Raw genomic sequence first — 13291 nt, 5'->3', positions numbered from 1 at the left:
CTTGGTCTCTCCCGAGACGCCCACAAGGCAGTGGGGTTGTTAGGGCCCCTGCTCAGGCAGAGGTGGATGCCGGTGGGAGGAGGTGGGGGGGAGGGGTTGGAGGGAAGGGGGTGCGAGGGGAGCTGCAGGGGGGTTAGGGGAGGGGGTACAGGGGATGCAAGTGGGAGGGGTGCAGGGGAGGGTGGAGCGAGGGGGGAGCTGGGAAGGGGTATCTAGGAGCTCGGGAACTCCGGCCATGGTATGAGCGGCTGAGCCTCCGCCCGATGGCTCAGAAGAAGATGGAGCTGGAGCTCCCGGTGCCGCTGGCTCCAAGTGATGGCGGCGGCCTGTGGAGATCCAACAGCGCGCCCATGATCAACGGCTTGTCCACCACCTGGGAGTAACCCAATCAGAGTACTTACCCATTATGCGCACTCTCTGTCACCTACCACTCACCAACTTCCTAACCATGTCAATAATTTGCCCTCAACTCCATGGGCTTCTACCTCAGTTAACAGTCTCTTGTGTGGGAATTTATCAGATGCCTTCTGGAAGTCCATATAAATAACATCCATAGATATTTCCCTGTCCACTACCTTGGTCACCTCTTCAAAAAATTCAATGAGATTTGTTAGGCATGACCTTCCCGTCATGAATCCATGCTGGCTGTCCCTGATTAACTGAAATTTTTCTCGGTGTTCAGTCACCCTATCCTTGATTATGGACTCCAGCGACTTGCCCACCACAGATGTCAGGCTAACTGATCTGTAATTTCCTTGGTTCCCCCTTTCACCCTTCTTAAAAAGTGGAGTGACATGTGCAACTTTGCAATGCAGAGGGACCACTCCTGAATCTAGGGAACTCTGAAAGACTACAGTTAGAGCATCTACAATGTGCTCCCTTACTTCCTTTAACACCCTCGGATGGAAACCGTCAGGTCCTGGGGATTTCTCACTCTTTAGTTCCATTAATTTCCTTGTTACTGATGTTTTACTTACGTTAATTGTCTTAAGTCCCTGTCCCCTATCGGCTATTAATTTTTTCGGGACTTCCGGCAAATTATCCTCCTTTTCAACGGTAAATACTGTAAATACTACAGTGCCTAAAGGTGACAGATCAGCGATTGACATTTAGCTCTTGTACATATCCACGGCAAATATATAAATGATGCTTACTGTCTAACATGGAAGCATTTTTCCTCTGTTTGACATTTCCGCTAATGCTGAATCTGAAACAACTGAAAACAGGAGTTTTCCATGTGGGGAAAGATGGGCCTGTATTTGGATTGCACCATTGTATGATATAAGTTGTTATTGAATGTGAAATCCTATAAAATGTAGAGAGATAATTGTCAGTGGATGAGCTTTCCGGACGTCGATGGTGGGCACTGAGGAAATGGCTTATTACCTGCACCAGATTACACCCCCCCTCCCCCCCCTTTACCCCCCTTCCACCCCCCCCCCACCCCCGTCCCCTTCCCTGCTCCACCCTCTCAGCTCACCCCCTCACAACCCCGTCCCAGCCCGCCCCCCCCTCGCACCATCTTCACCCCGCACCCCCTTCCCCTGTACCCCCCCCCACCCTCTCCCTCTACCCCTCCCCCTTGCATCCCCTCCTCCCACCGGCACCATCCTACACCTGTGTAGGGGCCCCAACAACCCCACTGCCTTGTGGGCGTCTCGGGAGAGACCAAGGCTAAGGGAGTAAACCCTAACAGAAAATCCGGAGCGGAACCCCGTAGGCGGTCATGTGTCACCTTTGGCATGTTTCCGGCAGTTCCTGCAGCCATACTGGTGCCAAACGTCGTGTCCTGCACTCCTTTGGACCCCACCAGAAAGGCCGAGAGGGGGGTTTTGACGACTGGGCAACTCTCAACCTCCATAAATTTGCCCAGGCATGCGCCATGGAGAGGCCACTCCATAGTTGCCTCACAGCGACTGAAACAACACGGAAGGCAGCAGTTACGGGTTATAAGTCCAGATAAATTGGCGTAGAAACTGGGCGCCACGGGTTGCCTTTGTCGGTGGGAGAGGTCATTGCACCTCACTGGACAGCTACCGCCCGCCTCAAACCGGGCAGCCCCCGGTCAATAAGGTTCTGTCCCGCCACAGTCTGCCTGCTTCAATGGGTGCTTGGAGCTCAGGGTCATTGCCCGAAAGGTGGACTGATACACCGCACCAAACAACATGAAAAAAGGAAAGAAGGTACCAGCCCTTCGCTTTGCAAGCTGGAACGTCAGAACTATGTGTCCTGGCCTGTCGGAAGACCTTACACAAATCAACGATTCTCGGAAGACCGCCATCATTAACAACGAGCTCAGTAGATTCAATGTGGACATTGCAGCACTTCAGGAGACTCGCCTCCCCGCGAGCGGCTCTCTAGCAGAGCAAGACTACACCTTCTTCTGCCAGGGCAGGGATCCTGAAAAACCAAGACAGCATGGAGTGGGCTTCGCCATCAGAAACTCCTTGCTCAGCATGATAGAGCCTCCCTCAAATGGCTCGGAACGCATACTGTCCATCCGACTGCTCACCACCTCTGGTCCAGTACACCTACTCAGCATCTATGCTCCAACACTCTGCTCCGCACCTGAAGTTAAAGACCAGTTCTATGAACAACTCCGTAACATCATTAGCAGCATCCCCAACACCGAACACCTATTCCTGCTGGGGGACTTTAATGCCAGGGTTGGGGCCGACCATGACTCATGGCCCTCCTGCCTTGGGCGCTATGGCGTTATAAGGATGAATGAGAACGGGCAGAGACTGCTTGAGTTGTGTACCTATCATAACCTCTGCATCACCAACTCGTTCTTTCACACTAAACCCTGTCACCAGGTTTCATGGAGGCACCCAAGATCACGTCGTTGGCACCAGCTAGACCTCATTGTCACAAGGCGAGCCGCCTTAAACAGTGTTCAAATCACACGCAGCTTCCACAGTGCGGACTGCGACACCGACCACTCCCTGGTGTGCAGCAAGGTTAGACTCAGACCAAAGAAGTTGCATCATTCCAAGCAGAAGGGCCACCCGCGCATCAACACGAGCAGAATTTCTCACCCACAGCTGTTACAAAAATTTCTAAATTCACTTGTAACAGCCCTTCAAAACACTCCCACAGGGGATGCTGAGACCAAGTGGGCCCACATCAGAGACGCCATCTATGAGTCAGCTTTGACCACCTACGGCAAAAGTGCGAAGAGAAATGCAGACTGGTTTCAATCTCATAATGAAGAGCTGGAACCTGTCATAGCCGCTAAGCGCATTGCACTGTTGAACTACAAGAAAGCCCCCAGCGATTTAACATCCGCAGCACTTAAAGCAGCCAGAAGTACTGCACAAAGAACAGCTAGGCGTTGCGCAAACGACTACTGGCAACACCTATGCAGTCATATTCAGCTGGCCTCAGACACCGGAAACATCAGAGGAATGTATGATGGCATGAAGAGAGCTCTTGGGCCAACCATCAAGAAGACCACCCCCTCAAATCTAAATCGGGGGACATAATCACTGACCAACGCAAACAGATGGACCACTGGGTTGAGCACTACCTAGAACTGTACTCCAGGGAGAATGCTGTCACTGAGACTGCCCTCAATGCAGCCCAGCCTCTACCAGTCATGGATGAGCTGGACATACAGCCAACCAAATCGGAACTCAGTGATGCCATTGATTCCCTAGCCAGCGGAAAAGCCCCTGGGAAGGACAGCATTACCCCTGAAATAATCAAGAGTGCCAAGCCTGCTATACTCTCAGCACTACATGAACTGCTATGCCTGTGCTGGGACGAGGGAGCAGTACCCCAGGACATGCGCGATGCCAACATCATCACCCTCTATAAAAACAAAGGTGACCGCGGTGACTGCAACAACTACCGTGGAATCTCCCTGCTCAGCATAGTGGGGAAAGTCTTTGCTCGAGTCGCTCTGAACAGGCTCCAGAAGCTGGCCGAGCGCGTCTACCCTGAGGCACAGTGTGGCTTTCGTGCAGAGAGATCGACTATTGACATGCTGTTCTCCCTTCGTCAGATACAGGAGAAATGCCGTGAACAACAGATGCCCCTCTACATTGCTTTCATTGATCTCACCAAAGCCTTTGACCTCGTCAGCAGACGTGGTCTCTTCAGACTACTAGAAAAGATCGGATGTCCACCAAAGCTACTAAGTATCATCACCTCATTCCATGACAATATGAAAGGCACAATTCAACATGGTGGCTCCTCATCAGAGCCCTTTCCTATCCTGAGTGGTGTGAAACAGGGCTGTGTTCTCGCACCCACACTTTTTGGGATTTTCTTCTCCCTGCTGCTTTCACATGCGTTCAAATCCTCTGAAGAAGGAATTTTCCTCCACACAAGATCAGGGGGCAGGTTGTTCAACCTTGCCCGTCTAAGAGCGAAGTCCAAAGTACGGAAAGTCCTCATCAGAGAACTCCTCTTTGCTGACGATGCTGCTTTAACATCTCACACTGAAGAATGCCTGCAGAGTCTCATCGACAGGTTTGCATCTGCCTGCAATGAATTTGGCCTAACCATCAGCCTCAAGAAAACGAACATCATGGGGCAGGATGTCAGAAATGCTCCATCCATCAATATTGGCGACCACGCTCTGGAAGTGGTTCAAGAGTTCACCTACCTAGGCTCAACTATCACCAGTAACCTGTCTCTAGATGCAGAAATCAACAAGCGCATGGGAAAGGCTTCCACTGCTGTGTCCAGACTGGCCAAGAGAGTGTGGGAAAATGGCGCACTGACACGGAACACAAAAGTCCGAGTGTATCAGGCCTGTGTCCTCAGTACCTTGCTCTACGGCAGCGAGGCCTGGACAACGTATGCCAGCCAAGAGCGACGTCTCAATTCATTCCATCTTCGCTGCCTTCGGAGAATACTTGGCATCAGGTGGCAGGACTATATCTCCAACACAGAAGTCCTTGAAGCGGCCAACACCCCCAGCTTATACACACTACTGAGTCAGCGGCGCTTGAGATGGCTTGGCCATGTGAGCCGCATGGAAGATGGCAGGATCCCCAAAGACACATTGTACAGCGAGCTCGCCACTGGTATCAGACCCACCGGCCGTCCATGTCTCCGTTATAAAGACGTCTGCAAACGCGACATGAAATTGTGTGACATTGATCACAAGTCGTGGGAGTCAGTTGCCAGCATTCGCCAGAGCTGGCGGGCAGCCATAAAGACAGGGCTAAATTGTGGCGAGTCGAAGAGACTTAGTAGTTGGCAGGAAAAAAGACAGAGGCGCAAGGGGAGAGCCAACTGTGCAACAGCCCCAACAAACAAATTTCTCTGCAGCACCTGTGGAAGAGCCTGTCACTCCAGAATTGGCCTTTATAGCCACTCCAGGCGCTGCTTCACAAACCACTGACCACCTCCAGGCGCGTATCCATTGTCTCTCGAGATAAGGAGGCCCAAAAGAAAAGAAAATTGTCAGTGTATACTTTATTTTGAATAAATAATGGGGCCATTCATTCCAGTTGAGCAATCTGAAGTATTCTCTTACATAGTATTATATTGTATTTCCAGCACAAACAGGCCAGTTGGCCCAGCTGATCCATGCTGATGTTTATGCTCCATATTGATTTTCTCCCACCCACATTTGTTTAACCCAATCAACATATCCCTTCTCCATATGTATTTATCCAACTTCTTAAATGCACATATTGGACACTTTGTAGTGTCGTCACTGTTGTAAGGTGGGAAACGTGGCAGCCAATTTGCGCACAGCAAGCTCCCACAAACAGCAGTGTGATTTGTTTTTATGATGTTGATTGAGGGATAATTATTGGCCAGGACACTAGGGATAAGTGCCCTACTGTTCTTCTCGTTAGTGCCATGGGATCTTTGACATCCACTTGAGAGGGCAAGCCGTTTGACGTTTCATTCAAAAGACAGCATCGTTGATTGTAGTGTTCCCACATATACCCAATCAAATCATTTCGTAATCATAAAGACCTCTATCAGGTCACCCTTCAGTCTTTTCTGGAGAAGGATATAAACCATTTCTTGCTTTGTCCCTTGCCCAATTGTGTTTTAAATCAGGCAATAGTTATAAACTTTCTTTGAACAGTATATTCTGCGTCATATGGTAGTGAATGAATTGATGAGTAATGCCACAATGTTGACTGAGGTTGGGTTGGCTGGTGTATGTTTGGTATAGGTGATCAGACCTGACAGGTCTATGTATACACGAGTGCCCAAGGAGCACCCTTGATGAAGAGAGAACTGGAATAGAGATGCTATGCTGAGTTAGAGATCCAAATCACAAGATGAGCGCTGCTGCAGTATTGGCTATTGATCAAATTGTACTGATGTATCATGAAGGTTCAAGGATGCCAGCAGTGGGCAAAACTGGGCTTGGTTCTCCCCACTCCCACTGTTCATCTCGTTTTTGTAGTCTGTCAGTTCTTTTTATTCATTCGTCGGATGAGGGTGTCACTGGTGTTACAAAAGGTTTATTTTTTACTAAAATCTTGGACTTTTGTTTGTTTTAAAAAAACTGAAAAAAAATTTCACTAGATTGGACGCCTGCAAATAGTTGGAATTTCTGTGATGTTTTGAAAGGAAGTTCATAACAAAAAGCTGAACTTTATGGGTGCTTTGAAAGGAAATTGAACTTGTACAACAACAGGAAAGCAGGCAATTTCAAGGAAACCACAGGGGTTCAGCCTTCCTCAGCATTTTGTTTTTGAATGACTAGAGGCACTGTGTCTGGACATGTGACCATGTTCAGGAATTTTATTTGTCTTTGGACCCTTTAAAAAGTCAATGAGTTGGACAAAGAGCAGGTATTTGAAATCTTTGCTTTGACCTGCCTGGAGCAAGAGAGGAAGACCCAGAAAAGTGTACCTCTCTGTAAAGGAATGCTACATCTCTTGAAAAGAAACCCTGCATCCAGTGTGGTTCCTGCTGCCTCCTGTGTTCTAAGAAATCCTGAAATCTGAAAAATTCTTCTTCTGCTAGACTGCTGCTGACCTAAGCCCTAAGCAGACCTGCTGCTACACCCCGATGGAAGATCTATGTGACGCCTGCTGCAGTTAAATTGCCATGAACGCCTACCCCTCACAGACTGTTCATCAACCTTGCTTGGAGAGATTTTGAGTGACATCCAACTATTAGACTCAGCGTATCGAAAACATCCTATCTGAGCGTGATAAAGTCCAATATTTTTATTATTCCTTCTATTCCTAAGAAATCTAGGGGTGCAAGTACATAGTTCCCTTGAAGTGGCAACACAGGTAGACAGGGTGGTGAAGAAGACATATGGCATGCTTGCCTTCATTGACCGAGGCATTGAGTACAAGAGTTGGGACGTCATGTTACAGTTGTACATAACGTTGGTTAGGCTGCATTTGGAGTACTTTGGGCAGTTCTGATCGCCACACTATAGGAAAGATGTGATTAAGCTAGAGAGGGTGCAGAAAAGATTCACAAGGATGTTGCCTGGTTTGGAGGGCTTGAGTTATAAAAAGAGATTGGATAGGCTGGATCTGTTTTCCCTGGAGTGAAGGAGGCTGAGAGGGGACAATATAGAGGTATAAAAAATTATGAGAGGCATAGATAGGGTAGATAGCCAGAGTCTGTTTCCCATGGTAGGGGTGACTAAAACTAGAATGCATAGATTTAAGGTGAGAGTCAAGAGGTTTAAAGGGGATCAAAGGGGTAAATTTTTCACGCAAAGAATAGTGGGTATCTGGAATGAGCTGCCTGAGGAGGTGGTGGAGGCAGGCACAGTAGCGACATTTAAGAGGAATCTGGACAGTTACTTAAATGAGCAAGGCATAGAGGGATATGGATTTAATGCAGGCAGGTGGGATTAGAGATACAGCACTGAAACAGGCCCTTCGGCCCACCGAGGCCCTTCGGCCCATCAACCACCTATTTATACTAATCCTACACTAATCCCATATTTCTACCAAACATCGCCACATATTTCCCTACCACCTACCTATACTAGTAACAATTTATAATGGCCAATTTACCTATCAACCTGCAAGTCTTTTGGCTTGTGGGAGGAAACCGGAGCACCCGGAGAAAACCCACGCAGACACAGGGAGAACTTGCAAACTCCACACAGGCAGTACCCGGAATCGAACCCGGGTCCCTGGAGCTGTGAGGCTGCGGTGCTAACCACTGCGCCACTGTGCCGCCCTTTAGTATAGATAGGCATTTATGGTCGGCATGGACGCGGTGGGCCGAAGGTCCTGTTTCTATGCTGTACGACTCAATGACTAAACAGCTGTAAACCAAAATCCATTTTCCCCGGTTAACTTTTGTTTTTAATGTATGCATGTGTGCATGAGGATAATGGAAATAAGGACATTTTCGTATATATAGATTTATTTCGTTAGTAGTTAAGATTTATTATTTATTTTCTAAAAAATAGTTAATGTTGTCTAAAGAAAACTGGTTTTGGTGTGCTTTATTGTGGGGGACAAATAGAGTGTCTAATTTGGCTATTCTTTGGTAGGTGAAAAACCTTCTTGATATGCTGTGACCTATGCCTTAGTCGTAACACTGGCAAGGCCAGCTTTTATTGCCCATCCCTGATTGCCTTTGAGAATATGTTGGTGAGCCACCTTCTTGAACCCTTCCCCCACCCCCCAACCCCAGGGCTACCCTTTTAAGATAAAAAAAATTGTCACATCTTCTGGTAGGAGATGCTTTGGTGTTTCAGAAGAACCCATTCAATTTGGGAAGGTTTCAGGATGGGTGCAATGGCCTCTTGGCTTTGAAGGTATTCCTTTGACCCTGTCAGACAGTTTGAATTTACAAAGGCCAAGTACTTTACCTTCAGCGACTATTTTGAGCACATTGCTCACTTTGAAAAGAAAAGGTCCATTTTTTTAAAAAGACAGTTATTTTTTATAACTTCAGTTTTGGTCTGTAATTTTTCTTCATTGCCCTTTTTGTATGCGTGACAACTATATTAAGGTCTGAAAAATGTCAGAGGTATTTAATAGGATCAGTCAGCCCCTCAAGTATGTGCTGCCATTCAATTAGATCATGGCTGATCTAACGCCATTTATCTACCTTTGCTCCATATCCCTTAATAATCTTTAATAAGTACTTTGCATTGGTCTTTATAAAACACAAGGATATCAGAGAGAAAATGAAGCCTGAAGGACTTGAAAGATAAAATTTAAATTTAAATAAGTTAGGTAGGGTAAAGAAAGACAAATCCCTAAGATCAATGGGAGACATCCTGGGATCCTGAGGGAGGAAATTGCCAAGGTCCTGGAAATTACACTTCCGAATTTCATTGAGTGTGGCGATGTTACAAATAACTGGAGACTGCAATGTAGTAAAAACAGAAAATGCTGGAAATACTCAGCAGTTCTGACAGCATCTGTGGAGGGAGAAACAGAGTTAACATTTGAGATCAATAACCTTTCATCAGGATTATTTTAAAAAAGCAAGACTGGGTTAATCCAGGTAATTACAGACCAGTTAGTTTAACATCTGTTTTAGGGAAAATAGCAGGGAGCTAAATTAGATAGCAGCCGAAAGTGGGTGTGAGAATCACCATGGGAGATTAACCCGTGCCTGTTCAATATAATACAGGCAGCATGCCATCTTCGTGCTGCCTGCTGATTATCGTGATTTCTACATGCAGCCAAGGCTAACTGCAGTGTTCATTGAGTGCACACATCAACAGAGGGCCCAATATTGTTACTTGCTAACAGTACTTAAAATAGCCTGCTGTACTTTAAGTTAGCCTGTACCTGTTAAAAGTGTTGTGGCTGCTGACACTATTCAGAATAATGCTGTGCAACAAAGAACAATGACTGATCATGGGAGCATGCGGGCAGCAAGGTTTGTTGACACTACACTGAAGGTCTTGGTGCAAGAGGTGGATAGGATGAGAGATGCTCTGTATCAGCAGGGGAGCAGGAAGCACTTCAACCACATGCTCAAAAGACAGAGGGAGCAAATAGCCGTGGAGGTCAAGTCCCAAGGACCTGGACGCAGTCCTGCAAGAAGTTTAATGGCCTCACACGTATGGTTAAGGCCAATGAGTGCATCTTTAAATGCCATATCCCACCAACTGCACCTCTTGTCTCAGCCATTGCTGAATTCCCCACACCCCCATCACTCACCTACCAACAATCTCTATCAATCAGGATTCATACATTTTAGCACAAGCCTCAGCTTGCATGCACTGCCAGCTATTCATCCATGGCAACCATTTCAGCCAAACCGATTGCGTGACGCTCACTGACACACATCCCTCTCTCTTGCAGGTGAAGATGTCACACATCCAGAGGCAGTAGGAACTAACTGGAAGGGGAACATATGCCTGCATGTTATAACTCCCAGGTGCTGGCCATTATTGAAAGACCCAGTGCAGAGGCTGTGGCCAGCAGTGGTGCTGAATCCATTGAAGATGATGGTATCCTCATATCTAATTTTCCTCGCATCCCAAATTGCCCTCATCTCACAATCTGTTATGACTTACAAGCTGCAGATTGTGTAAGCATGCACTTCTTACTTTCCCATCTCCCCTTACCACCACCACCTTACACTTATGCATTTTTTCTTTCAGATACCCAAGAAGTGCAACCTGGCCAGGAAGTGGAAGAAGACCAAGAAGAAAAGAGATGAAGATGATGCACTGTCACTTGATTTCACACTCGCATCCACTGGTTCAGATGCTGACACTGTGCGTATCTTAGAGGATAGCAAACAAGCAGTTCTGCACATGGTGAGACATTGGGCACGAATGTGCTGCAGGCAGGGCAGGGGGCAATGATAGTGTATGTGTCAGCTCACCAGAGAGCAAGGTCACACACGAGTTCTGCTGCAGTCAGATGAGGACTGTTGGGTATACACAACAGAATGCTTGGTGCATTGAAATGCCTGTGTTCAATATCAAGGAGCATGGAGGAATGTGGCACCAACTTGGCATAGGGCTTTGCGTAGAGCTTGGAGCCCATTGTTTCCAGTATGGTACTGATGGCCAACTTCACCAACAAAGTTATGGACCCAACCATGATGCAGTGTATGATGGCCGATGTCTCTGCTTCCGTTGCCTCACAATCAGCTTGAATGCAGACTGCTGCCATCATGGCTGTGGAGGTCAATGTGCAGGGCATCTCAGCACTTCAGCAATCTGTCCTCCAGCAGATTACTAAGATTGTTGAGGTGCTGCCCTGGGGGTGTGGCAATGGCTCCATTGAACATGAACCTGCGGTCATCTGTCAGGGTGATAGCATTTGTGATCTCACCCCTGCCACTCTGCAAGTGCCTATGCTGTTGCCTTTCAGCCAGCCCAGACTCCTGCCGAGATGCTGCAGTCTGAAGCCGGGTCTTCTGGATCCAGAGCTGCTCGAGGTCACCCTCCAAGGTCATCTGCAGTCTCCTCCACTGAGAGTTAGCAGCCTTCCAGCAGCCACTGGAGTAGCACTTGTAGGTAAAGGTGGATGGAAAACAGGCACTAAAGGAGTGCACAAGAGTCATTAGTTTAAGTTTGTATGCAATATGGCATGATTTTATTTATAAATTTGGTTTGGTATGAGTATTTTGTATTGGCTCTTATTTTTGCACTGTGGCCAAGAGGATGTGATTGTCATGATATGTGACGTCTGTCCACTTTTCAGCCACCCTTACTCCTCCTGCTCGCCCTCCTCCTCCTCCTGCTCGCCCTCCTCCTCCTCCTGCTCGCCCTCCTCCTCCTCCTGCTCGCCCTCCTCCTCCTCCTGCTCGCCCTCCTCCTGCTCGCCCTCCTCCTGCTCGCCCTCCTCCTGCTCGCCCTCCTCCTGCTCGCCCTTACTCCTCCTGCTCGCCCTTACTCCTCCTGCTCGCCCTTACTCCTCCTGCTCGCCCTTACTCCTCCTGCTCGCCCTTACTCCTCCTGCTCGCCCTCCTCCTGCTCGCCCTCCTCCTGCTCGCCCTCCTCCTGCTCGCCCTCCTCCTGCTCGCCCTCCTCCTGCTCGCCCTTACTCCTCCTCCTGCTCGCCCTTACTCCTCCTCCTGCTCGCCCTTACTCCTCCTCCTGCTCGCCCTTACTCCTCCTCCTGCTCGCCCTTACTCCTCCTCCTGCTCGCCCTTACTCCTCCTCCTGCTCGCCCTTACTCCTCCTCCTGCTCGCCCTTACTCCTCCTCCTGCTCGCCCTTACTCCTCCTGCTCGCCCTCCTGCTCGCGCCCTCCTCCTGCTCGCCCTCCTCCTCCTCCTGCTCGTCCTCCTCCTCCTGCTCGCCCTCCTCATCCTCCTGCTCGCCCTCCTCCTCCTGCTCGCCCTCCTGCTCGCCCTCCTCCTGCTCGCCCTCCTCCTCTTCCTCCTCCTGCTCGCCCTCCTCCTCTTCCTCCTCCTGCTCGCCCTCCTCCTCTTCCTCCTCCTGCTCGCCCTCCTCCTCTTCCTCCTCCTGCTCGCCCTCCTCCTCTTCCTCCTCCTGCTCGCCCTCCTCCTCTTCCTCCTCCTGCTCGCCCTCCTCCTCTTCCTCCTCCTGCTCGCCCTCCTCCTCTTCCTCCTCCTGCTCGCCCTCCTCCTCCTCCTCCTCTTCCTCCTCCTGCTCGCCCTCCTCCTCTTCCTCCTCCTGCTCGCCCTCCTCCTCTTCCTCCTCCTGCTCGCCCTCCTCCTCCTCCTCCTCGCCCTCCTCGCCCTCCTCGCCCTCCTCCTCTTCCTCCTCGCCCTCCTCCTCTTCCTCCTCGCCCTCCTCCTCTTCCTCCTCGCCCTCCTCCTCTTCCTCCTCGCCCTCCTCCTCTTCCTCCTCGCCCTCCTCCTCTTCCTCCTCGCCCTCCTCCTCGCCCTCCTCGCCCTCCTCCTCGCCCTCCTCCTCTTCCTCTTCCTCCTCGCCGCCCTCCTCTTCCTCCTCCTGCTCGCCCTCCTCCTCTTCCTCCTCCTGCTCGCCCTCCTCCTCTTCCTCCTCCTGCTCGCCCTCCTCCTCTTCCTCCTCCTGCTCGCCCTCCTCCTCTTCCTCCTCCTGCTCGCCGCCCTTCTCTTCCTCCTCCTGCTCGCCCTCCTCTTCCTCCTCCTCCGCGCCCTCCTCCTCTTCCTCCTCGCCCTCCTCCTCTTCCTCCTCGCCCTCCTCCTCTTCCTCCTCGCCCTCCTCCTCTTCCTCCTCGCCCTCCTCCTCTTCCTCCTCGCCCTCCTCCTCGCCCTCCTCCTCTTCCTCCTCGCCCTCCTCCTCCTCCTCCTCCTGCTCGCCCTCCTCCTCCTCCTCCTCCTGCTCGCCCTCCTCCTCTTCCTCCTCCTCTTCCTCCTCCTGCTCGCCTCCTCCTCTTCCTCCTCGCCTCCTCCTCTTCCTCCTCGCCCTCCTCCTCTTCCTCCTCCTGCTCGCCCTCCTCCTCTTCCTCCTCCTG

General features: G+C 50.0%; 1 protein-coding gene across 7 annotated transcripts in view; it reads left to right on the top strand.

The window, feature by feature from the left end:
* mad1l1 (mitotic arrest deficient 1 like 1) overlaps window positions 1-13291 on the top strand; it is a 999406-nt gene that overhangs the window by 403400 nt on the left and 582715 nt on the right. Inside the window, exon 1 of one of the 7 annotated variants that reach the window (XM_068055944.1) lies at window positions 10648-10693. The exons of the other annotated variants lie outside the window; for them this stretch is intronic. Within the exon in view, the coding sequence (XP_067912045.1) occupies window positions 10691-10693 (3 nt within the window). The 5' untranslated portion in view covers window positions 10648-10690. Of the gene's footprint in view, window positions 1-10647; window positions 10694-13291 lie in introns of those variants that run through there. 7 annotated transcript variants of the gene reach the window in all.

This window comes from Heterodontus francisci, chromosome 24, assembly GCF_036365525.1.
Source record: "Heterodontus francisci isolate sHetFra1 chromosome 24, sHetFra1.hap1, whole genome shotgun sequence".
Lineage (NCBI taxonomy): Eukaryota > Metazoa > Chordata > Chondrichthyes > Heterodontiformes > Heterodontidae > Heterodontus > Heterodontus francisci.
Note: the sequence above shows the minus strand (reverse complement) of the source record. Positions and strands in the feature narration are given on the sequence as shown.